Below are 27568 nucleotides of genomic sequence, written 5' to 3'. Positions count from 1 at the left end.
TTGCCACATTATTATGCTAATTTTTCTCATCTATTTATGGAGGAGAACCTTGGAATTGAATTTGCAGAAAATCCTGTCTGTCCACAGACAAGTGCCTGCATTCAATCATGTCTAACTGGGCTATCAGTGGCACGTGCTGACAGACACATGTTCAGGGGGATATTGCGGTCCGCGCCAAGTCACCACCTACCCCCTCATGCGTGCCGCTCTGTGCGTAAACATTCTGCATACCCGTAAGCTCGCTGAAGTCGTGAAATGACTTGGATGAAGAATGAGAGGAGTTCATGTTGCAATCTCATGTAGTGGAGAGAGAACAAAAACTGTATTTTTTCTTTTTCAGAAACTGTAAGATACATTCTCCCCCCTGCAGGCTGGCTGGGAAGAGAATTTACATAATTCCAGACCGGAAATTTGAAAATTTGAAAAAATGAAAAAGTGAACAGTGAATAGGATTGTAGCATACATATAGAATAGTCAACAACAGTACTAAATTGTAAGCCCATGGAGTAACTGTTCCTGGAAGTAAGAATTAACCAATTTATCTGACAATGCTTGTGATTTTTTAAAGCTCCCTTAAAGATGATGAAGCATGTTTTATGGCAGTGCATTAAAAGTGATGATTTGCAGAATATTAAAAGCTTTATGAATTAAAATCAATTCATTACTATTTCAGGAACAAGACACAATGGACAGTCAATGTAGTTGATACTGATAGGATTCACTTTGAATAGTATATAATCAGTTTCTATTCTGAATGTTGTTGCAGTATTTGTATTGTGATATGCGAATACTGGAGCAGCATGTAGTTAGTGTTTTTGGACATATTCATCATTGCACGTTTTTGTAATTTATTCATTAGCAGATTCTGGTTGTTGTGACCAGTGCAGTTCAGTGAACAGCACCTCCCAAGTCCCACATATTCATTGTGATGCTGGGCTTGAAGAGGGAAGAGCTCATCTTCACTGGGGAATTTATCTAGGTATGATAAACATTGAGTGATTACAACTCAAACATCATTCCATACCTCTTCCCTACTAGCTGGCATATGACTCGATACTGTAAAGTCATCCATCTCCCATTCAGTCAGCTATTGAGGAATCCTAGAGCTCCTCTCATCACATAGGTCGATATTATTGGTGCCGTGGTCTTCTACTGTTTCAGACAGTGAAATGTCACTTCCCGCCATTGCTCTCTGCATATATCTAACTGGACACGGGTCTGTCCCTCAAACGTTGGTAGAGCATCGATTTTCTTTCCGGCGCACAAACCTTTTTCTAAGAATGGATGTCAACTTTCTGGTCTGCCTTTCCAGGAAGAGCCATTCTGAGACGACCATTTTCCAGCTCAAATAGATTGCATTTAGTGTATTTCCTCAGAATGCAAGAGCAGTGTAGATGGCTCCATGAGACATAATGACACTGCAGGGTAATCAACTGCTGATGCAAATGGAGTAGATCAAATCAGGTGCAAAGTATGGTAGAGGACCTGTCATCAACCTCATCTTTATATCGAATGACGCTATCAGGACTAGCCTCGTCTCTAAATTGAATGACGCTATCAGGACCAGCCTCATCTTTATATTGAATGACGCTACCAGAGACTTGATGTGTTCAAGGGAAAGAGCAGACTATGCTCAAGTTGATGTTAGTATCAAAAGAAGAATATAAGATGGTTTGATCCAAAGAGTGAAAAACTGTTTGAATTGCATTTGAGGAAAAAAAAAAATGGAAGCTGAAACTTGCAACACACAGAGGTGCCAGCTGTTCCTGTTTTGTACTTCTCTCTCCCCCCCCCCCCCCCCTTTTTTTGGCCAAAATTACTGCAGGTTTCATGGAAAATACTATTTTTCCACCAAAAATATGCCATTTCAGCCCTCAGAATACCGCAGTGCTGTTGACAAGGTTGGCATCTCTTAACACTGTGATATGTGTGATTTTATACTATTTGTGAAATCAACATATGCATGGAGTAGATTTTTATACCCCCGCCAAACGAAGTTTGAAGGGGGTATATAGGAATCAGCGGACGGTCGGGCGGTCGGGCGGTCGGGCGGTCGGTCGGGCGGTCGGGCGGTCGGTCCGTTGCAAGTCTTGCGTCGCGAACTACTTCCTCAGTTTTCAACCGATTCCCATAAAACTTGGCACAGATGTGTGCCTTGGGTTGTAGATGTGCAAGACGTATTTTTTGACAGTACCCAAAAGTACGTTGCCATGGTAACGGCATATTATGGGCAAAAATGGGTACAAATCTTGCGTCGCGAACTCCTCCCACAGTTTTTGATCAATTTTTATGAAATTAGGTACAGATGTTCGTCTGAATATGTTAATGTGCAAGACACATATTTCCGCAGTGGCAAAAAGTGCGTTGCCATGGTAACGGCATGTTATTGGTAAAATATAGGGCAAAATGCTTCATGGCAAAACTGCTTCATCAGTGTTCTTCCAATTCTCATGGAATTCATATTGAATGTTTGTCTTAGGATATAGGTCAGCATGACACATTTCTTGACAGTGACAAAAAGTATGTTGCCATGGTAATAGCTCACATATTATGAGCCAAAATGATGGAAAATTTTGTGTTGCAAACTACTTTCTCAGTTTTTGCCCAATTTCCATGAAACTTGCTACAGATGTGTGCCTTTGGTTGTAGATGTGCAAGACGCATTTTTTGACAGTACCCGAAAGTACGTTGCCATGGTAACGGCATATTAATGGCAGAAGATCAAGGAAAGATCTTGCGGATTTAACTACTTCCTCAGTTTTTTGACCAAAGCTTATGAAATGTGGCACACACCTTGATCTTGGTGGGAAGATGTGGAAGACATATTTTTCGGACGTGTCGGAAGCTGCGTTGCCATGGTAACGGCATATAAATGGCAGAAGATCAAGGAAAGATCTTGCGGATTGAACTACTTCCTCTGTATTCGACTGAAGCTCATGGAATGTGGCACACACATTGGTCTTGGTGGGAAGATGTGCAAGACATATTTTTTGGACGTGTCGGAAGCTGCGTTGCCATGGTAACGGCATATTAATGGTGGAAGATCAAGGAAAGATCTTGTGGATTGAACTACTTCCTCAGTTTTTGACAAAAGCTTATGAAATGTAGTCTTGGTGGGAAGATGTGGAAGACATATTTTTTGGACGTGTCGGAAGCTGCGTTGCCATGGTAATTGCATATAAATGGCAGAAGATCAAGGAAAGATCATTCCTTGGGTAAGACTGTCGTCACGGGGCGGGGGTATTAATCACCTTAAGTGATATTTCTAGTTGCTTTAAATTTTGCTCAGAAAAGTTTTTTTGATGTCCCCCCCCCCCCAAAAAAAAAAAAGGAAAAAAAGAGTGATGGTTTATGATACAGGTAACGGGCTTATCAGTCCACTGTCTCAATGAAACTCTGTTCCAACGAAGGGAAAATTTGAATTAAAATACAGTGATACTCAATATTTATTATCACTTGAATGAAGTCTGCTTTCTATTTATTGTTTCACTAAGTGCTTCCATTTTTAGAAGCCATGATAATAAAATTACACCAGCCTCAGAGTATTATTTTCATTCCATACTTAAACATCATCATCATTATCTCTTCTTGAAGTCTATCAAGACTTTGGTTGCACAAGTAAACTTTTACCTGAGCTGTATTTGGTAGTGTTTTTTCTGATGAAGGATCTTTTTAGATTGGAAATTTAGTCGTTGAATACAGATCTATTTTCATCATAAAATTGGAAATTTGTTGAATGAAGACAAAACGTGTGTAGAAAAGTCTGTTGGACACAGATAGATACTACTCCCATGCAAATAGGACCAATATTTGTCACCAATACAGCACCAAACTTGCTTTTTGTTTAAAGTACACTGATTACAACCTTCAGTATTGTCATCATCCTATGCTGAAATCAGAACACTGTCAGTGCCTCATATAATTGAATACTAGTATTCAACACAGAACGCATAACTTAATACTTGAGACTGTACCATGCAGACAACATCTTTTCCCCTTAATTGGCCTCCACTTAGCTCTGCCTCTCACAGGAAAATGCTTGTCTTGTGCCTGCTGTACATCTTGGAGTATACTGGGAAAGAGATAGTGTAACATGTCGTTGCCTATAGGAAGGTAAAGACAGTTGAAAAGAGAGTAAACATGAAACCTGAGAGGCCTGTGTGTTTTGTAATGCATAATTAATTGACGATTCTTGTCAAGGAAGTGTTCCTCCTTGGTATGTGGGTCACTGCGATTGATGAACCCATGAAGCAAGTTGCAGTCCGGTACTGCTGCTACAAAAACCATCATTAATTGATTTTATTTCCCCGCTCTCAACGTGACTGAATTTAAAGGACAAATCACTCCACAGTGAAAGCCGTTTCAAAGTGAAGTCAGAGAAGGTAGCAGATCTTGGAATAATGGAGGAAAATTTGACAAGTGCCTTGCAAGTAATGGCAGCATAGATGTGTGCTCATTGATAAATATTAAACATGGCATTTCTTTTATCCCTTAAAATGACCATTTTGTCGATGTTATTACCCAAATCCTTGTTTGCTTTGTTTGCAAAAAGAAAAGAATCTGATTTATCTTAGAATTAACATAATGGGATTTTCTAACAGGAGCAGAGTCATAAATAAAATGTGTTGGAAAGAATATGAACTTATATAACCAATGATGTGCAAAAGAAAATGTGGAACTTTTGGAAGTGAAGTCTTAGTCTCGTGATCAAGATGGCTATTTCTAGGTATCCTATTTCGTTCCATGACATCTGCCTCTGCGACAATTGTTGCGATGAAATATCTACATGCCAAGCCAAACGTAAATTTCTTCCCACAAACATTACCCTAACCTTAATCCTAATCCTCATATCAAACTAAACCTAAAACCCTATCACAACCCTAACCCTAGGTCCTTTGAGTGAATAAGACTGGAGCACTGGTTGCAGGAGCAAATGTCATGCCCCCATTCCATTGAGCCATGATTACAGATGACTCACCAACATTCAAGTAGTGTTACCTTGTTTAATGTTTACTGTAGTTTGCTTCTGCTTTTATTGATCTGGTCTTGTTTCTCAGCAGTTGTGTAATTCAAAGCTCTCAGCTCAATACATTGTGCTGTGAATATTCAGGAAGCATTGCCCTCAATAGAAAGATGAGCCTAAGTCTGAATGATCACTGATCACAATTTTTAAAATTAGTGTAAGATTAAAACTACAAGATTTATCATGTTTAGCTCTCTATCCGCTAGCTGCAGGGGGTCCCCACATCTAGTTTGGAGTTGTGTGGACGGGATGATAGCAAACTCAAAGCTGCTGTATCATTGCGCATTACTGAGGTTATTGTTTTTCACAGTGTGCGTGTATTTCTTCTGGTTCTTTGGTTGAAACATCAAGTGGAGCTCTCACTTAAAAGTTTAATTTTAAATTTATTAATCTAATGATTTAATGATGAGGTATTGCATGCATGCTCATTGTAGTTTAATGGCTAAGCCCTTATCATCAATGATTAGCCTCCACAGGAACGTACCTAATGCAAGAGTGACAAGGAAATATTGGTTGAGACATGGAACAGGGATGAATATCTTTGGATTCAATTCGTTTTGTAATTGCAACCATACCCCCCCCCCCCCCTTTTCCTCAAGAAAAGTGTGTAGACTCGTATGCTTATGAACAAGCTCACTATGTGTTATTGTTCTGTTTTGGGTCAGTACATAAGATTGCTCCGTGTTGATAGAAATAAGAAGAGTGCTTTCAGTGGTCCTCTCTCCTACCACTAGATGCACTATAAACCAACCTGTGCATGGTACAGCTTATCTGCATCTTTTTTCTTTTTATTCTTGTAGAAAAAAGAAAAAGCCCTCTGTGAATCAGTCATCACAATTTCATCATATATGTCAGATTGGTATGTCCTGTGCACATAAAGTGTCAACGTCATTCCTGGGCCCAAGAGACTTTCCATTATCAATGGGGCATTCCTGTAGAGCAGTGGAGCATCGCTGGACCCAATCAAAGGGGGAGCCAAAGTTGACTGGGACGAAGAGAAGAGAGCGTTTGAGAGAGAGCAAGAAAGAGAAAAAGAGAGTTGGAGAGAGATTGGGAGAGTGAGAGAGAGGTGGTGTGGGGTTGATGAGTAGAAATAAAAAGCCTTTAAATTCACAGCGGAGAAAAAAATATATAATTTATATGTTTTAGATGTTTGTTGGGAGTTTATGCACAAAGGCCCATGCACTCTTAAGACGCCCATGGCTTTCGTCAAATTAAATTTTTGCCAGCAATGTTGATAGAGAGCAAGAGAAAAAGAAAACAAAAGAGAGATAAAAAGAGACAGGCAGGTGTAGACACAGATAAACGTATCATGGAAAAGGAGAGAGACATACTAAGATTGCAATAATATACCCCTTTCTAATAATATACCCCTTTCATACCAAATAATTACAATGGATGCACCTAGATGCACCCATCACATTTCTTCTTCTTTCTTCCTTTTTCCCCCCTTTGAGGAGGTGGTCTTACTGAGTAGTTCAGAGGGAAGTAAAGATGACATGCCAGTGAAAAGCCGATGAAAATTTGGGCTAAAGTTAGCCTTGTCACTATCCCCTCCACACACACATACATTGTACATGTAGCAACTCTGCTTTAAACATGCAGCTTTCAGTACACATGCATGCTATCATACATAGATACTAGTAGATAGATAGGTAGAAAAAATAAAGATAAGCATTGAACTGAAAAATATATCAACACAAATCACTGATTTATAATTTTATGTGATATATATGCCTATGTATACTTTCTGTCAAGAAGTATCAGCGAAGGATGTTTAAAGAAAGCAAAAAGAAAAAGAGCAAAAAGATGATAGGAAAATAATTATTCGCACCCAATTTGATTGACTGTCGTTTACTGCTAAAATGATGTTGATTTATTGCTGCCTGGTGAAAGACGCTCTTCCCCAAGAGGAGGAAGAGATGTTAGGAGGTGTTCTGCTTGTTGGTGTGCATAGCCTACGAGCCTTGCTTTACAGGTTTAGATTTAAAGGGAGACTTCACTCCATGTCCATGCTGACTTTTCATGCTAAATCAGACATACAGAACAGCAAAAGTGTAACTGAAATATTGCACCCACCCCCCCCCCCCACACACACACTCACAAAAAGACATTTATGTTTATTTATATGAGACTTATGGAAGATGAAAAATGTTTATGTTTTTGCAGAATAGTGCTATCGGTCAAAATGACATTTATGCAAATTAGATGAGATGATAACACTATCCCTTTGTTTTAATCCCATTGGCTTTCACACATATCTTGCTAGATTTGCTTTTCATTAAGAAATTTTATCCCTCACATCAAATTACTTTTGAGGTATAATGTTTTACAATGTTGACTTTTGAGAGGAGTTGAGGCAGAAGTAGAGGGATAGGTAGAGTTAGAGTTTTTAATTAATGACAAAAATATTTTTTCAACCCTTCCATGTATCAGAAAGGGTTTTGTGAGAATACTGCACTATGAGGGCCTAATATCAGTCATTGAAAAGAACAGTAGCCAAGTGTGTTGATGAAAAGATGCCTCCTTCATTATGTGAAGAGGTAGAGAAGGGCTAGGAGCATCTCAAAAAAGTACCGATAGTTTCAGTTCCAGCCTAGTCCCCTGCCCAACCCCTCCCCACCCACGATTTGTTTGCTGACTTCACTCAGGATATCACTCAACTGACAATGTTTGGAGATGTAGTTATTTGTTAAGATGGACATTTAAGTGCATGGTTTGTGTTTAGTTTATAGTCTATACTCTCAATTAGCAGAAGAACAGGGGGATTGCCTGTGGGATAGTATGCAAATATGCAGTACCTTTCACAAGTGTAGCAAAAAAGATATGAGTTAATGAAGAGGCAGAGGTAGTAACTTTCCCCAAGGGCAAATTTGTATCAAACTACAATTTGTAACTATCTACCCGAGGTTTGTTGAGGGTATAGTATACGAATAATTTATGAGTTGTGAGTGCATAGGGCACGAATATCGCACGAGGCGCGAGATGAGCCACTGGTCTATTCAACAAGGCGCGTAGCGCCGCGTTGAATAGACCAGTGGCGAATCTCGCGCCGAGTGCGGTATTACGTGCCCCAATGCACGAACAAAATCATAAATTATTCGTTTTATACAACACCTTGTCCACAATCACAATACAAAATTAGTGACCGCCAACTCAGGAAGGCCCAAAAATAAATGTAACAATTAGGCAGAGAATTGTAAACCACCCTGTGTACTGCTTTCAAACACTCGTCATGATTCGACCACACAGTCACAGGAATCACGAACTCCGCAGGGTCTATACCCATTCCACGCTAACGTTAGATCGAGTTAGGCCTGATCACTGTTAGGTCGATCTGAGATGTCGGTAGATCTAGTAGTAGGTCTAGACTTTGTCTATTTCCGAAAATGATTTTGTATAAAAACACGGAAAAATAATCAAATTACGGTTTACAATTTGAAATGAAGTCTTGATGTTGGGATCACTGTGGTCCACGTAGCAGATCAGAGTCAAAAGTAAAAACACAGCAGTACCGCTAGGTGTTACAGGCCGCGATACATGCAACTAGCTAGGTAAAGTAACTGCGCGTACACGTTAACGTTGCAGTACTCCGCCGCGCCTGGTCTGTGAGACTTACCGGCAGCGCAGCGCAGCCGGCCAGCACGTACACTGTACAATGTAGTTTGCTGGCGCTTTGCTACGGGTGTGAGCCACAGAACTCTGTGAGCGGCCATGCATTAGTAGCCCCCCGCGAAGCCGTGCTATAGTACCTTCGAGCCGTGCTATAGACCCATGCCAGGGGCCTATTGTATGGCTGTCACTCTCAATGAGTTTGATAGGTATTTTCTATTGAATGTCATATGACATGTTCTTGGCCAATCACAATTCGACATCATTCTGAGGTGTTGTATAATACATATAATGAAACTTTGCCTTGAGGGGGAAGTTACTATTTATGCCTTTGAATGCTCATAGTTTGCTAGAGCCAAGAAAGATATTTTATATTTGTTTTATATCCCTCCTGAACATATCAAATGAGTTTGTAGGCTAAATCGCAAAGCCTACACTGTTCCTTCCTGTTGTATTCACCATTTTGATTCCGAATTCTGGCAAAAAGCTGCAAGAGAAGTAGGTCCTGGGCGTCGCCATAGAGATTATGAGCAAAACCCGCTAGTTCCTTACAAAAATCCCCAAACACAAAAAGTCCATACCTTATCTGTTTCTTTGTGTTTTTGCTGTCATTACCTTCATTAAATTTCAACAAATCTTTGCTATTTAGCAGGTGAAAACTAGAAGAGCCCCACCTTAGTACATTACTGTTTTCATAGTTTTCATGAAATGTTTCTGCATATGCCAACTAAGAAATCTGGGGATATTTCATGTCATGCTTTCATTTTCATGTATTCATATTTTAAAGTAGACAAAGCTTTTTCATTCATTTTTTAAAGTAGACAAAGCTTTTTCATGCATTTAGACTCATAAGGAGGCTGCGGTAGTAACAATAATTTCTATTGTCATTGTTCACACTCAGCTAACTTGACAACTGGGAAAATGTTCAAAACATTTTCAAAGGAAAGTTCTCCTGGACATTGCTTGAGATGTGGGCATGCAATTTTGGTTGCAACACATGGGAGTGTAGAGCATGGGATATCGTGATGTGATGTTAACATCACTCGTTTTTACAGGCTATTCGCCTCAAATCAGTATTCGACAATATATCCCAGTCCTTTCCATCTACTTCACCTAGTGACCTAATAGACTGCTATCTCATAAAAAAGGTTGTCAAGTTCTATGTCACTACTCTGTAAATCTTCATTTTTTTCTCTCTCTCCTGCACCTGTTTGGTATCCTCTGTTAATGGTTTTAAAAAAAGGATTGTCATTATGGCAGATGCTAAGCTGAATGAAAAGAACATTGAACCTCTGGAGATGTCAGTTGGACAAGGTTCATCAATCCATGAGGGACACTACAGAGAGAATTTGTGCGATGACCTAAAATATTACAGTCTCGAGTTCTCATCTCACAATAGTAGGATGAACTTTTCTATAACAAACTCTGAGCCAGAGGAAAATATCTTTGTGGTGAGATTTGGGTTCTTCTTTTTTTCTTCTTCTTCTTTCAATAATGTGGAATTTTTTATTGTGAAGCCCTCATTATCTTGATATGATTGCATACTCAAGATCTTATTACACACACACACACACACACACACACACACACACACACACACACACACACACACAATCAATAATAATAACTGTACATGGGCCTGTTGAGTGTGTTGCAGTCAGCAGATGCAAGTGTATACAGAATTGAAATCATGTGTGCAATTCTCAAACTGTTGTGAACTTATAGGCAAACACAGTACAGTATGTGTACACATACAAATCAGAGGTTCCTTAGATATTGGTATTTCTTTGAATGCAGACTTTCTGAGTTTTCCAAATTACTGTCTTTGCCACAAGACTAGAAAACAAAAACAGATGACACATGAGAAACACCTGAAGCAGGCGGGCCAATAATCAGAGTAGATACATAGTAAAGAGTATATTCTATACACAGTTTGTGCTTCCTAAAGACATGTTACTCATTTTGTCAATATGCACTCAATATTACTTTGACAAAGCTTCCCCAGGGGTTTTTGTCTTTGGTGGTTAAGAGAGCAAACATTCTGTGCTGGTCATGGGGCAGTCCGTTCCATCCGACCCGGCATGGTGAATCAGAACAGACGAATGCGAGTGGTGTGCAAATAGACCACTCTTCAGGAAAACGGAGGAAAGTAAAGTGATGGTAGGTTTTCATTTTACTAGAATGTTAGCTTGGAAGGGGATGAGTGGTGAAATTTCCTTTCACGCTACTGAAGCCTTTTGATTAATATTTTAGAAACACTCCAATTTTTTTTTTTATTTATTCATTTGAAGGAGGGAGGAGTGTTTGCAAAATTTCTACAACCAGAAAAGAAAAGAAAAATGATAATAATAGCAAAGAGAAAGATGTATCAAAATGTTGGAAGGTTGAGTTGAGTTTTTGGTATTCTCATCTTAAGTCTTTCAAAATGTGGATGTTTCAAGCCAAAATCTCCACCCCCCCACCTCCCCCCCCCCCCCCCCCCCCCCCGTTGTCACATCACAAAATGTTTCGAGTACACCTTCAGTTTCACCGTCAGTGTTTTATGGATTTTTGTTGTTTTTTCATATGATGAAAGAATGCAGAACTTGATTATCTTCCTAATAATCTCACAGAATACCCTTCCCCCCCTTTCTTTACAGTGAGGATTTCATGTTCAAGTTGGGTAGTGCCTCATGAGGGGGATATTTTTGCAATTTGATAGATGAATCTGAAGTTTTCCTTTTGTCTTATAATTAGGCAAGAACTTTTGGTAATATTAATGATTCTTTTTTGTATAACTAATGTGTGGGATGAGTGTGGGATACTCTCTAGGCTTTTGAGATCTCTCCATGCTTCTCAAAGATGTGATGTCCAAAGAATTAAATCGTGAGAGATCATCTTGAGTATGTGTGAGGATGACGCCACCTTTCGTTTTCAGAGTTAATATTAATATTCTGAGTGCGTTTTTGCCAACGGATTGCTGTGCCTCTGGCACATGATGGCTGTATGCTTCTGCATTGAGTCCGCCGCATTTCTGGACGTGACAGCCCCCAAGTAATGTTTGCTGAAGTCACCCCATTTGACCATAAAAATGGTCGTAACTACGGCGTTGAGTGAGACTCAATCTTCTCTCCTGCCCATCAATTTCCCCAGCCTTATGGTTCTTTCGTGCTCCCACCTCCAAGATGAGGTTTTGGCGATGATGAATTTTGGCCTTTATGCAGCTGTTATCGTGCGATGGTCTTGGTGGCATTAGTTACAAGAAGTTGCGCCACGTGTCTATTCACGTCCTTCAGTGTGTTTGTTCTTGGAGCCGCTTAGTTCTCTATATCCCCTAACTTTTTTGGTCTTTTTACTGCAAATCATCTGTCAGGCAATCATCTATCAGGGCACTCGCTTAATGTAAGAAATGAAAGATGGGTAGATTTAATCATTCTGCCACACCTCCCCCACCCAACCATAGTGCACTAAGAAAGGAAGAAGTTGGGCTTATTGAAATAGAATGGTGCTGGTGGGAATGACTTATAGACTGTAATGAAGAAGTGCTCTTTGAGACTGACATTGACACTTTTGGAGATTCAATGTTATTGTAAGTCCTTAATGTCCATTTTGATATGTTTAAGATACAATTGTAAATATGTCAAGATACAATTGTAAATATGTCAAGATAAAATTTGACTTTTGTATTGGGTTTTACGACTGCCTGTTGAAATTTGCCCTTTTTTCTGAATATTAACAGATTTATCTTTTTGTGCATCACTAGACAAACAATAAATATTCACAATAAGATGATTGAATATATAGATTTTAGGATGGTTCATTTTGTATAATAAAGCTTTGAGTTGAATCAGCATATCTTTTTTTCTTTTGATTTTGATAGGTTTAGATCAGTGTTTTGAAAAATCTCAAACAGTGTATTAAAATTAAGTACATATCTTATGTTTACCACATTCAGATTGTATACTTGTTTGTGAGCAGTACATCCTTACAATGTAGTAAAAGCAAAAACAGCAAATGCGAAGACAGGTATGATCATGAGTGACTGGTGTGATTTGGGGGAGGGTTTTTTTTCTTTTGCTTTGTTTTGTTTTGTTTTTGTCTCCAAAGAATGAAATATCCATCATAATGTTTGGCTGCTGAACATTCTTCTTTTTGATACCATGATAAATTATATCATGATGTCCTCTTCAATGTGATAGAAAAGAAAATAATTTGCAGCAATGTGAGTTGCGTGTCTTGGATAAGGATCTAGAATGGTGCCTTGGGCATCATCAATGGATGTAACATTCTAACTGTAATATTATCCCCATTGCTGTGAAACGTGGATAGTGGCAATGCTGGGTTAATTGGCTACTTGAGGTACCTCACTTTCTAAGAAAGTATGATATTAACAGAATTTACTTTTTGACCCAAAAGGAGGTGCCAAACTGCTAGCAAATGCCACAAAATTTTATCAGTACTTGCCTAGCATTTCAGTTGGGGTTTGGTTTGTCCTAAAATACATATTGGCAAATAAATATGTGATAATGTGAATTGAGATTGGTATTAAAATTCAATTTGAGAAATTTCCAGTCACTTTGGATGATACCTCTTGAAGCTACAAAGTGGCGTACACTACGTACGTGTATGTTTTAATCTGGAGGTAATTAAAGCTGTGATATCAAGTGATATATAGTACCGCAAAAGTATCTTGTCTTCAAGATATCATTTCAGATGATAACAAGCTGGAAAGGTATGATAAATATAATGGATGCTACAGAGTATATTCATCCAGGCGCATACATCTGTTAGTAAGAAGAAAGCAAAAGCACAAGATAAGATAACTTACCACTCAGCTCTGAAGAAGTACACACAATCCAACGTTCATGAGCACCGTAAGACCCTGTTTCCTCCTTGTTATCAGCCAACTGAATGAGCTGCCTGCTTAATAAGTGTGAAACAATGTCCAGAGCATCCCAGATTGTCACTTGAAGAAGAGGAAGATCAAAAGAAACTGGAGAGAAGGTTCAGTGATTTCCTGTATGCTGATCTCCAGCGTAAATAGTGTAGTCTTCTTCTCAAATAGGATTTTGATATTGGAGTTGGGCATCCCTCTCAGCTCACTAGGCTCACTCAGTGACTCTTGGATGAGTGTGTGTGTGCATGTTTGTGTGTGTGTGTGTGTGTGTGTGTGTGTGTGTGTGTGTGTCTGTGTCTGTGTGTGTCTGTGTAGTGCTCTCTCATTACTCACCCTCTCACATAGAGCCCTGCTAGAGCTCTGGCCTCATGAATATTGATGATCGAGGGCTTTACTCTTGAGAGTGTGTCTGCCAATTAGGGACTTCGGCCAGCATGGCAGTGGGTTTTGATTGGCTTATTGCAGCAGAGTTCTCAGTTCACAAGAGGTTAAACCTCAGTGGTGATTAGTGTAGATACCAAATCAGTTTGATCATTGAGCTGATCATGAAGAGGAGATGAGATTTAACAGAGAATTAAAGACTACATGTCATTATTAGGGTATGGAATTGAAGATTACATTTTGGTGATGAAATCTATTGGCACATATAAAGTACTTTGTTGTTATCTCATCATGATTTAGTGATCCCTTTTGAAATTTAAAAAAAGTGATATCCATCAAAGTCACTTTATCCAAATCTAAAGAAGTAATGATCTGGCATCATTTTTTACATTTTCTTGCCATTCAAAGCTTCATTAAAAATCAATAAGTTTCTTGTTTCATGAATTTCAGAGAAGAAGAAATCATATATTTGGCATCAAATCAATATAAAGCTGTATTGGTGTAGCAATGATAAGTTTTCAGTAGAAACATCAAGGTGCTTAATTTGGATGAACATTTTTCATGGAAAATCTCATCACAAACTAGAAAATAAACTGAGAAAATTGTGTCATGATTATGAATAAACGCAAACAGAAAAACTGACCAGAATGAATATTATTTATTAGTGGAAAATTTAGCAAAGAAAATGGGATTCCCAGTGGAATCCCATTTTCTTTGCTCAATTTTCCACTAATGATTATGAATACACGTGAAATATGTATCAAAGTTCCATGCTATTGTATGTTATATCTAACTGCCTTTAAAATCCCAGTGTTCATACCTTGTTGTGTATATCAAAGATTGGTGTGAGTGTGCCAAAGAGTTGCTCTTAAAACAAAGTAAGTTGTTTCTGGATAGTAGCTGTTGGAGTTTTCGCCAATCACATAACTTACGCCCAGATTTCCACCATTATGTTGGCAGGACTGGAGCACATGGCCCATGTGTACAAGGAAGGCTCCAAGCTGTACAGCGCCACCTTGGGTTTGGTTGACATCAGCAGGGGCACCAACTCATACTACAAGCTGCAGCTCTTGGAGCGGGATGGTGGTGGAGGGTGAGTTATTTAACCTCCAAGACACTGTTCTACCTGTTTCTCTTCTAACATATTTCAGCTGTCTATCCTCCAATATGTTGGTCCACCAAATATAAAAGTGACTCTTCTCTATTTTCTTTCAAGATTTTAATTAATAAGCATTTACTGCTGTATAGAATTATGAATTAGTGACTCAGATGTTGATACATGACTATGTTTTCTCTCCTTTTTTTTTTCTTCCTAAGTTACAAAACTCCTCCTGAATAATAGGAATGTAATTCCGCTAAGTGAAAATTCCCAACAATAATAGGATCCACACTGTAGCAACACACTGTGCCACAAAGATATGCAGTTTCCTTTGAAAGTATACTAAGTGCAAATCATTATTATAATGACACCCGTACGTCTGTGTATTTTGGGGGGCTGCTGTCGCTTCAAGCATACATGTATGGCTTATGATAGTCTCACTTTCAGCATCAATCACAATTGTGTTTAAATTTTATTGAACAAGGCTTTTATATCAAATGAATTTCTTTCACTGTATAATCTGTTTGTTCATCATCCATCAATTTGTCATCACATTATTATTGTTAATATTTATTTTGCAATAAATGCAGGAAAACATCGGCAAGCAAACAAACCTGAACACTTTATATCTAACCTCAAGAAGAATTTAACAGAAAGGAGAAAAAAGGATTAATTTAGAATAATCCAACTGCACACATATGGCTTTCAAACCATCAGATTGCGGGTATTTTTCCTTTTATTGAACTAATAGGAAGGAGTTGCGATAACACAGAAGCAAATCGTTCCTTCGTGTTCTTCCGTAATAGACAATAAGGCCTCAACGAACAAGTGTTCAACTTACTGATGGAGCCACCTTGAAAAACTAATACTCTTTTCATGCTAGTCACTCTGGTGATCACCAGGGGGTATTCAACGGGGAATCTAAACGGGAACACCCACAAAAAATTTCTTTCACACAGTTAGTGAATTAGCACCCACTTCAGTTTGTCTTGCCCGCTCTTCTGCAGCACAAGTACATGCTATGGCGCATGCGCGAAACAGCCTGCAAGACGTTGTTAGCATGCTGACCATCGCTTTTCACCCAAGAGTTTGCCCGCGATGCCTTTCATGCTACAGCATCACCTGGAAATAAGCAGGAAATTTCAGGTGAAATTTGCCAAGCAGGAAAAGTTAATGAGCCAATACATAGAAATGAATAAATAGATAGCCATGTTCACTTAGTCAGTTATCATCAAGATGCAACAACAGATCGTAACAATGATATTTCAGTCACACAGTCACTCACCTCAAATTGGAAGCCCTTGAGGTACTATCATCAAAGTTACATTGACTACATGTTAACCTATAAAGTCATAGCAGTGCTGTGCTAACGTGTACATTTAGCAAAGGTTTGATTTCAAATGGCTACAATGACTGTCGTGCAAGTTTTCTTTTGTGACGTCAGTGTCAGAATGCCATGAATTCTATTTTGCTAGTGAAGAATAGCCATTATACACCAACAACAAGCAGAGTCACTGTTCATGTCAAGTGTAATATCCTACTTTTCTGGTGATGAGGTCACAATAAAAGTATGCCAATTTAATGTGAAATTGGAAATTACTGGGCAGACTGAGGAATAAGTGATTGTAGACATTAAGCATTTTCACATCAGCCCAATGTTTCAAAGTAGTGCACTGTTTTCAGAATCTCAAGCTTGGATTTTCATTACCTGATAATGAAATAGTGCAGAATTTGATCATGTGAAAGCTTATCTTGGGATTTGTCAACCAAAACAAGGGAAATTTCAGAAATAGCGGGATAATTTGTACACTAGCGTGCTTTTTGATAATGTCAATTTACCTCAAGAAATTATAGTGGGGCAGATATGTGAAAAAGATGCTCACATCCGGCGGAAAGTATGATATTTTGCATATAGAGCCGCGCTGATTTCAAAAATTGCCGGATCCAAGAAATCTGGCCGTGGGGTCGGCCGCCATTTTGAATTCCAATATGGCCGTTGTCAAAGATCCCTTTCTTCAGCTCTGAATGACATAAGCCATTGAAATTTGATACATAAAAGCGTGGTGATATGATGACTTCAATAACAGACTTGTTTGATATTTCTGACAAGCTGCATGGCACCCGATTTGAATTTTCCTATATAGTTGCCATGTTGGAGTGTTGAAAATCTCTATCTCAGGTTTGTAAATTAGGCTACCTGATTGAGCGCGCGTTTGTAACTGATTGAGTGTGTGCTACTGTATTTTCATTGTGATGTCAGTGAAAGGTGCATTATGCTTCATATTTGCTGCACTTTTTGGCATGCCTGTAAATGTTAGTCGTGATGTTTGTCTTCGCAGCCATATTAGAATTAAAAATAGCGGGCATTGCGTTTGTCAGACACATCACATTAGTCCATTTTTTAACACAGTATGTTGAAGTACTTGTTTGCACCTAATTTCAGCATCACTCACCACTTAGAACTTGAGATAGGGATTTTGAACATTTCGTCGAGTCGGCCATATTGGAATTCAAAATGGCAGCCATTTGATGTTTGTCAGACACTTCAAATTAATGTCATCAAATTCAATATGTCAAAACGCTCTTGTGTACCAAATTTTGGTGCCACAGGTCATTCAGAACTGAAGATAAGGATCTTTAAATTTGTTTTATGATGGCGGCCATATTGAAATTCAAAATGGCGGCCGACCTCGTGGTCAGATCTCTTGGATCCGGCAATTTTTTAAATCAGCACCCCAAAATACCCCTATATACAAAATTTCATACTTTCCGCCGGATGTGAGCATCTCGACCAATTTTTGTTACATATCTGCCCTACTATTAGTGCAATGCATCCCATCATGCCTAGCATGTGTGACCCGATCGATAGAGGCAATCTGAATATGCATTGCAGGTAATTTTTTGAAGGCACCTGCTCTGCCGACGTTTACACATGCTCAGCTATCAAATTAGCTTGAAAATTTTTGGGCTAAATCTCTTTGGGCTGATGTTAATAGGAAACGAAATAGCGTGCTTATTTACGATTGCAAATAAAATCTGAGCTTTGATTTTCATCGGGCTGATGTGAAAATGCGTATTGAGGAACTTTGAATAAGTTTGCTTGTTAATGGTAGTGTGAGGAGTCTGGTTACAGAAATGGAATCTATCACTTGTATGCTTCTTTGCTTATTGTGGTAATAATTGGAACAATATTTACAACTGTTTGGAACTGTGTTGGGGAGGTGTGGGGAAATGAAGTTGCTATAAAGGAACTTACTTAACATTTATTTTAAGAGGTATGGATGAAGGATCACACAAAGGAATGTTTCGTGGCAGTGAAGATATTGACATTTCCTATTGGGGAAATTTCAACAACATTTTTGACAAAATCCATTTTGTTTCTGTTGCATGCTTTGATAAACCAATTAGTGACAGGTTCAGTTAGGTAGATTTTGCTCATTGTGATTGTACCTATGACATCTTGACAAAATTTGTGTTTATTTGTGTGTTTGTTTTTCTGTTAGGTACTGGGTCTTTCGCGCATGGGGCCGTGTTGGCACCACGATCGGAGGGAAGAAAACAACAAACTTTCCTCTGTCGAGGGCCAAGGAGGAGTTCAAGAGTGTCTATCTAGACAAGACAGGCAACTCGTTCGGCACAACCAACTTTGTGAAGCACCCAATGAAGTTCTTCCCATTGGATATCAGCTATGGTGAGGTAGGGCAAGCACAGACTTTGGCTACCTGACATCCTGGCATGATCGCAAACTTGAGATGGACTCGTCTGAAATAAAAGAGAAATTTCATCTGTTTTAATTTGATTGAATTTGCTGGCTAGAATAATCATTCTCATTGCCACAATTATGTAAATGATGCATGCTCAGATTTGACTGACAATCTGTATAAACTACAGTCACCAGATACATGTACTTTTATCTCAAATAAAAGCAATGCAAATAAGGTTACTTTATAACATTTATTGAGAGTAGCATGGTGAGATCAATTTATACACTGTTTATGCTTTATGTTCGTATGTTTGTCAAAAATTGTTCAACGCTACAGTGGACATATTGACCATGAGGTGGGATAATAAAATTTGTATGCCTTGTTTATGCCTAATTTTGATGTAGGAAGAGGAACGCATCAAGTCTTCAAAAGAGAGGGCTGGCAAGACATCCAAACTGCCAGCTGAAATTCAGGATCTGCTGAAGATGATCTTTGACCTGGATGCACTGAAGAAGACCATGTTGGAATTTGAGGTGGCAATGTAACATCTATTGACAAGTTTTTCATCTCTGAATGTCCTGCTGACCCAGTGCATGCATTTGATTCTCTGATTGTACAGAATCTTGAAAGCAGTTCCACAATTTTGAGCAGCTAATTGTACTCAATACTGGCAGCTGAGTGATAAAAGTAATTGCTGGCCAGTGAGAAATCAGTACATTGAGAGGCAGAGTTGAAGGGTGTGATGCTATGTGAAACTTTTAAAAAAAAGAAAAAAAAAGGATGAATGGACTGGCCGACAAACAGCCATTTTGGCTGAGCCGGTACCATGATAAGAATGTATGATAAGAATGAATGAATGAACGAACGAACGAACGGACGAGGTGGAGTTATTGTTCCTCAGTAGATGAGCATGGAGGAAAGATGGATGGGAATTAGATGGAGCGAGAATTGGTTGTGAAAGATAATGAAAAGATTAAGAAAAGTGTTTGAAAGCACTTGTAACAGTAAAGATGTCACATCATCTATCCACCAAATGAACACCACAAAAGACATTGACGAAAAATATACTGCTCACTATCAGAGATGTCTCCATAACATCTCTACTACAGTACCCATGTGATGGGCAGTCTTCAGTCTTGTGAGATATGGATGATGAAATTGAAGCCAAGTTTGCTTGTGCATGACATGTCATGCAGCTCATTTGAGAAATTCATCGTTTTGAATGGTGTTCTCCATTTTGTCTGAAAAGTTTCCATCTTGATACATTCTATATTGTGTTGAAAGATTTCTGTGTTGAGAATGACAATGAAATGCAAGGTTATCGAAAGCTTGCGTAGTAGCCGCTGGTGTTGCTTCACTCAAAAGATGGCATCTTTCTGTCAATTTCTTCCCTAGATTGACCTGGAGAAGATGCCTCTAGGAAAACTCTCCAAGAAACAGATTGAGGAGGCCTACTCAGTGCTGACCAAGCTACAAACGGTGAGTTGTAGAGTCATGCGATCATATTCTTTGAAAAAAAAAATTATTTCAACTTCAGACAAGCAAGACTAGACACATTTTGATGTACAATTATTTGTATGTTATAAAATTTTGAGGACCTAGATTTTAAAGATCTTTGTGAGTCATTCTCCACTTGTGTATTTATAGTTGTAGGCTAGTAATATTGATTAACATTGTGATAGCAAAATCAATGACAAACACTGGACAAATACTTTCAGGGATTGTTTGCTTGTGTAGTCACAGTAAAAAATGGTGTAAATTCACTCTCTGTGTCATACCACTACCGTTGGTTTGTATGTTGGTTTATTTGTCCGTGTGCAAAATAACTCAAAAAGTGATGAACAGATTTGGATGAAACTTTCAGAAAAGGTTGAGATGACACAAGTAAAAGATGATTACATTTTGGTAGCGATCTGGAAATATTTGTAGATTTTATGAAGGATTTTCAATATTTTGGCAGGTAGGGTCAAAGAGTTTGGAGTTCAAGCTCCACATTTTTTAGGTTTTCACACGCACACTAGAGTGCATACTCTAGTTTGTGCTAGGGCGAGGGGCGCTGCGCAGCTGGAAGTTGATGACATGACAAGTGGCTTGTATGTTTGAAAATCAGGCGATTTTCAGCATGTATACGTATGGGTGGAAATCACTGATCTCTATGGAAGAACAAGATCACTGGTGGAAATGAGCTGCCTGGCAGAGGTCTGCACTCTCTAGTGTATTATGTATTGTTTGTTTGATTTTAATCATGCAGTTGGTAACTGACAAAGCGCCACAGTCGGCCATCTTGGATGCCTCCAACCAGTTCTACACCCTCATTCCACACAACTTTGGTCTGAAGTCAATACCACTGCTGGATTCACTTGACGTCATCCAGGTAGGATTTAATAACGACACCAATCAATGCTATGTCATTGGTATGTCTTGCAAAATTGTGTTTACATGGTGGAAGACATTTTTCTCCTCCACCCTTTGCTGTGAAAACTTGGGTGCTGGGTTCTTCGGGGAGAACTCACTGTTTTGCAAAGAAGAAATAATGAGAATGAACTCTCAGTGGTAACTAACTAAGGACTTCTTATTCATTTGGACTATACAACAGTTGATTCTGCTTTCTTAATGCAAATAACCATGTAAAAAAACAAAAAAAAAACCCATGAAAAAACCTATTTGACAACATCTCAGTATTGACTGTATGTGAAAGTACCCTCTAGTGCTGCATTGAAATTTGATCAAATGACATTGTAATGGCTGGAAGTTTATAGTGTGTTAGAAGTGTTTTTTTTTTTTTCCTGTTTAATATCGTCGGGTGCCCGTGCATTGGCCGCTAACGCAATACAAATTGTATTGCGTTAGCGGCCAATGCACGGGCACCCGACGATATCCAACTGGGTCTAATGCATCAGGCATTAAGCTTCTTTCTTAAAGGACAAGTTCACCTTCATAAACATAAGGATTGAGAGAATGTAGCAATATTAGTAGAACACATCATTGAAAGTTTGAGGAAAATTGGACAATCCGTTCAAAAGTTATGAATTTTTGAAGTTTTTGTGCAGTAACCGCTGGATGAGAAGACTACTGCAGTGTGTGAATAACTTAGATGTCACATGCGTACAACAATATAAGGAAAATATAAAGAGAATTTCAGAAAATTTCATCTTTTGCAAAAAGTACACATTCCCCCGACTCGTTACCGACAAATGTTATGGGTAATATTATTCCCCCTGCCTTTAGAAAGAGTCAAGTCAAGTGCTCTTTTATTATGCGAGAAAAGTGAAAATATGTTGAATTTTCTTTACATTTTCTTTATACTGTTGTACGCATATGACTCACAAGCTGTAGTAGTCTCCTCATCCAGCGGTTCCAACACAAAAATTTTAAAAATTCATAACTTTTGCATCGATCGTCCAATTTTCCTCAAACTTTCACTGATGTGTTCTACTAATATTGTTGCATTCTCTCAATCCTTATGTTTATGAAGGTGAACTTGTCCTTTAAGTGTCATTGTAGAGATTATTGGCAATCTGTAATGCAATGTTTCATGCAATAGACGTGAAGCAATTATGCTTTTGGGTCTTGTGTGATGTGTATTTAATCAAGTTACTGTTGTTTTGTATGACCTCTGTAAGGGAGCCTTGAATGTTTATAAGCAAGCAACCAGGGGACTGGCAGCTTTTAGTCCACCCCAAAGGACTAGGCAATGGGTATAGTCCTGCTTAGAGGCACAACAGTGCTGCTGCTGGGGGACTTGAACCAGGGACCTCTTGATTGATGGTATGTGGTCGCAACTGCTAAACCACAACAATGTCATAGAAAATCACACCCATGAATTGATATGATATAATAAAACACACCCACACACATTCACACAAAAAATACTAGTGCTCAAAGGTTTGGTTGTCATGGAAACACCTTCCCACACAGACCAAGACGCAGATGCTGGATAACCTTCTGGACATTGAGATTGCCTATGCCATGCTCAAGGACTCAGGAAATGAGGTCAAGGATCCCATCGATGTCAACTACGAGAAACTCAAGTGTCCGATGGAGGTAATTTTAGCCCATTGTGCATCACTCACATTTCTCTCCAGTACAAGAACATTCAGTTAGACCAATATGAATGGTCAGAGATAAAGAGAGAGAGGGGAGAGATAGAAAAGAAAACCAGATTTTTTTTTTTTTTTTTTTTTTTTAAGCTGGCCTATTAACAGGACAAGGTATTGCACTGTTGTGATGACTGTTTCAGATGAAAGAAAAAATTTTCAGCATGTTGGCCACTGTCATATCCAGTTTACAGGTGTTTTTGCTATAGTTTATATGTGCAAAAATATGCACATATGTAGCCATCAGTGGTAAGTTGGAAATTGATGGGGGTAGTGCTCTCTTTTAGAATGAACATATCATTTCTTACTATTGATAGGAAGAACGTAAGATTTATATATATAAATTTTTCTTCTTGTGTGATCTGTGATCGGGGCATTGTATTGAGGCAGTGAAGTGAATGTGATATGTATGCTAGCTCCTGTAGTTATAAATAGGATGAAAAATTGCAGAGTAAGAACTTCTGCATACACTCTGACTAGTATCACTTGGGAAAAGAACATCCTCAAGTCACTTTCCTCTCCCTGCCCATCTTCTGGACGACCCCTAACAGGTGGTGGACAAGAATAGCGACGAGTACAAGATGGTGGCGGATTACACGGAGAACACTCACGCCCCGACCCACAACTGGTACCACCTGGAGCCAATGGAGGTCTTCCGCGTAGACCGGGAGGGGGAGACTTCCCGCTTCAAGCCATTCAAGAAGCTGCACAACCGCCAGCTGCTCTGGCACGGATCCCGCCTCACCAACTTTGGTGGCATCCTCTCCCAGGGACTCCGCATCGCCCCGCCTGAGGCTCCAGCTGTGAGTGATCAGAAGAACTTTTTTGCTTCCCTTATTTGGTACCATTAAATCACCTGGTCTGAACTTTTACCTGTTCTCCATTTCTCTTTCACAAACACTGATTATCTGGGGCTTTTAGCCAAACAAGCTTGCTTTTATGTAGGTCCCATCATACTTCTCTATGTACAACCCCACTTCGATTTCGACCAGTTATCATTATAAGTACTGTGTTATTATCATGTATGCATTTTTTCGTATTGTTGACAAGGTAGAAAAAGAACTTGTGCTGTTATTTTTGATGTATTATAGATAAACGAGAAGTATGAAAATAAATTGAAATTGAAATTGGAAGTTTGCATCCCCAAATCCCTACTTTCCTCCCTCTAGCCCTCTTTTTATGATTCAAGTCATCACTTTTATTGAGCTGCCAAGTAGTATTTGTTCACAATATTAATATTTATATTATATTAAGTTACTTTTTCTTTGATAATGAGAAAATGTTCTTGTAATGAAAAATGTGGTTTTGGGAATGTTAATGTAATATACAGAATATGTGCAGTTTTTCCACTTTTAGACCAAAGTGAGATGTCTTCTCTCAAAGCAAGTTTTCTCCCATGCATCAGTATGTTTATACGTATGTGAAGGCTAGGAGTCCTGCTTTTCAGCAATGCCTTGTTTTATCTATATGTTCCATTTATGATGTACAGTGGTGTTATCTCTTTCAGTGGTGGCTATCATGCTGTCTTTTATGACTTGACAGATATTGTTTAGGATTTGCTAAATTACAAGGCAGACTTAATTTGTGATTTTTATTGTTGGGATGTTTAGACAGTAGTTTTTGTGTGTTTTGTCGGATAAAATTGATTCATATGCAAGATGATTTCCTTACGAACCATTGTCTTTTCTTTTTGCTGCATTTCATTCGCGCAGACGGGCTACATGTTCGGCAAGGGCATATACTTTGCCGACATGGTCACAAAGAGCGCCAACTACTGCTTCACCAATGCCAGCAACAACATTGGTCTCATGCTGCTGTCTGAAGTGGCACTGGGAGATATGTATGAGTTGCGGGGTGCCCAGGGCATGTCCAAACCCCCAGCAGGCAAACATAGCACCAAGGGTATGTGTCTTGGTCTTTGGTCCTCAGGTGGCGTCATTGTTAAAACTATTTGAGGGGGTTTGAGTTTCCATCATTTAAAATCAATGATTGCAGATGAAACTGATTAGTATGCTTTTATTTAGGGCTACCAATGATTTACACAACTTTGAGCAGAAATACAAAGGTTGAAATTTGCACAGAATTGATAGCAGTATCACCATGTCAAACGATCTTTGGCATTGCTAATTCTATTACACATGCTGTGTACGTGCCAGCTAATAAAAGCCATACTTTACATCCATGTCTGTCCGGTTATCTCTTGTATTTTGATACTAGAGTGCCGAATTGAGAATTAAAGCTCAGTGGTTACAACATCTGCTTTATCATTTAATACTCTCAGTGAGAAGAAATTGAATTCCTTAGAGCATGTTTTCAAGGGGAATTTACAAATAAGAAAAACTATCCTTAAACCTTTAATTTGTCGAAAGAAATGGTTACTGTAAATGCTCTTTTTTTTTTTTTTTGGAAGGAAGTGTAAAAATTAGGAACACTTGAGAAAAGGCTACACTAAGCAGACTATATTGACAACAGAGGTGACCCCAGTCTCCATGTATAGATCTTTATTATTTTCTTCCATCAAGTTAATCTGTCATTACAATCATCGATTTGCGCTGATGTAATGACAATTGCATGCAGATTTGTTGATCGATGAAGAATTATCTGTATCCCTTTTTTAATTTCAATATTCAGCACTTAGCAGTGTCAGTGGTGTTGTGATATGATGGTCCAAAGAATGGTCAGTATAGCACTGAATGATTATCATTTTGCTTTTACTGCCCCAAAGGAATGGGTCGAACTGAGCCAGACCCAACGGGAACCTGCACCGTGGAGGACAACCTGTTGGTTCCCATGGGGAAAGGCATGGACAGCAACATCAGCTATTCCAGTCTGCTCTACAATGAGTATCCTTTGCTTTGTAGCAACTTCTTGTTGGAATTATTGGACCGACAATAAGTTGGCTTGAACTTTGACTCTGTTGAACATACTCTCTATTAAAGTTAGAATTCTGTCGTTCCAATATCATCAAAATCAAAGGTTTTCGTCTTGTCTGCCAGATTTGGCAAAGTTAAATGTCTTGGAAGGAGTGATTTGTGATTACAGAGCTAAATATTTCTTCTTCTTTTCTTTTTTTCCATTTTCCTCTGATAGTCAAAATGATCCGACACTGATTGCGGTGAATGTCATTTAAATCATGTTTTATCATAATAGCTCATACATATTGTTACCAAAATAATTGATTTGAATTTTCCCAAAGGAAGTTTACCTTGAATAATGTGTTGACTTACATTTTAAGGTATTGTATTATTCATGGGAAGAATAAAAATTAGAATATATATATATATATAACTCCTGTGGAAAATTTCCTTATCTAATTAAAGAGTGACTTATTGAATACTTGTTCAGGCTTGTTTGCATCTGTGTTTGTAAACACCACCTTTTGATTCTTGCCAGGATATGATCAAAAGTAAAGCAGGATGCTAGCTCTTTTTCTCTGTGACAGAGTATATTGTTTCACCTAGTGGCCCACTAGAATCCTCATTAAAGTATGAAGTATAAAAGAATATATAGTTTTCATTTTAAAAGATTAAATTTTATGGAATTTTCATTGCTTTTCAAAGGATTGTCTGATTTTCGTCAATCTGCTGGATTCACTCAATTCACATGTTTATTTAGGTTTTATTCCCCTTTAAGTGGATCTGTTGGAGTTTTGGGATCATTTACATATACACTGAAAACCTGTTGTTCATGTGCAAGCCTGAAGTATGAGATTTCTCCTCATGGCATGTGTTACCTTCTCCTTAACTCTCTGCTTCTCCCTTCAGATACATTGTCTATGATGTTTCTCAGGTCAAACTGCGTTACTTGATCAAGATGAAATTCAACTACAACTGCTAGTGATGCACCCCAAACTCCGTAGAAGCCATCCGGGAAACAGGAAAACTCCTAAAAAGTGGTACAATTTAGTCTTTGAATAAGCAATAATCATTGATGGACGTGCAGACGAGTATCCTTCTTCATTTTGACAAAGTGACTTACAAATTTATTGTTCAGTGATCATTGCTGCTAGTTTAGAAGTGTGAACAAAGTGGCTTATAGTTATCATGCCATGAAAGAAAGCATTTAGGTTCACAGTAATTCTTGTTTGTGACATGATGATCTTATTGTGTTAATATTATTATTATTATTATTATTATTATTATCATCATTATTATTATTATTCTAGCTGATCTTCAGTAATCATTACAGTTATTATTTTGAATCATCATGCAATATTAATTGTGTGTGACTAAATCACATTAATGAGCCATAATGGTGGTGAGACTATGTTACTGATTGAGAGGGAAACTCAGTATGGTACAGCCTTGAAGTCATCTACGGAACCATACAGACAAATCAAATATATATTTTGGTTTCAAGTTTGACATTGTGTATATATTTAGTGTAAGAAAGGCATTGTTTGCAAAGAATATAATTCTGTACTTTGTTTTTTGTTTTGTAGGTTGATAACCACAAGTTATCAGTGTAGACCTGTACATACCAGTAAAAGTGGTAATTCGTTTCCTGTGAAAGTAGAAGTAGCTCAATAGAGCTTTTATGTGCTTGCATTCAGAGTTTGTTCATGTGTTTTTGTCTTTCCATGGCATAAGCCTCAATATGTTTTGTCTTTACAAGATGCAAATTAAGAGTTCTGCAAAGACAAATAGCGGTGTTAAGTGGTGGAGAGTACATCTAATGTATATGCACTGCCTAAAGATATGAAATGCTCCCTTTTTGGTAATTAAGACAAACAGGGGTGGTCCAGTGTGATGATATCTGGTGTTTGTTGCTAGGTAA

The 27568-nt window shown here is 38.5% G+C and overlaps 1 protein-coding gene across 1 annotated transcript in view; it reads left to right on the top strand.

The window, feature by feature from the left end:
• The window catches only part of LOC139709934 (poly [ADP-ribose] polymerase 1-like), a 66499-nt gene extending 39808 nt beyond the window's left edge, over positions 1-26691 (top strand). The window contains 10 exon segments of the mRNA XM_071621890.1: positions 14853-14985; positions 18495-18687; positions 19100-19228; positions 20091-20174; positions 20947-21069; positions 22614-22739; positions 23344-23595; positions 24505-24694; positions 25518-25635; positions 26557-26691. Of these exon segments, the coding sequence (XP_071477991.1) occupies positions 14853-14985; positions 18495-18687; positions 19100-19228; positions 20091-20174; positions 20947-21069; positions 22614-22739; positions 23344-23595; positions 24505-24694; positions 25518-25635; positions 26557-26629 (1421 nt within the window). The 3' untranslated portion in view covers positions 26630-26691.
• The last annotated feature ends 877 nt before the right edge of the window (positions 26692-27568 follow it).

This window comes from Diadema antillarum, unplaced genomic scaffold, assembly GCF_040938485.1.
Source record: "Diadema antillarum isolate AM-2024a unplaced genomic scaffold, OU_Dant_1.0 seq00001481_RagTag, whole genome shotgun sequence".
Taxonomy (NCBI): Eukaryota; Metazoa; Echinodermata; class Echinoidea; order Diadematoida; family Diadematidae; genus Diadema; species Diadema antillarum.
The sequence above is the reverse complement of the archived record's forward strand: the minus strand, read 5'-3'. Positions and strand labels throughout refer to the sequence as shown.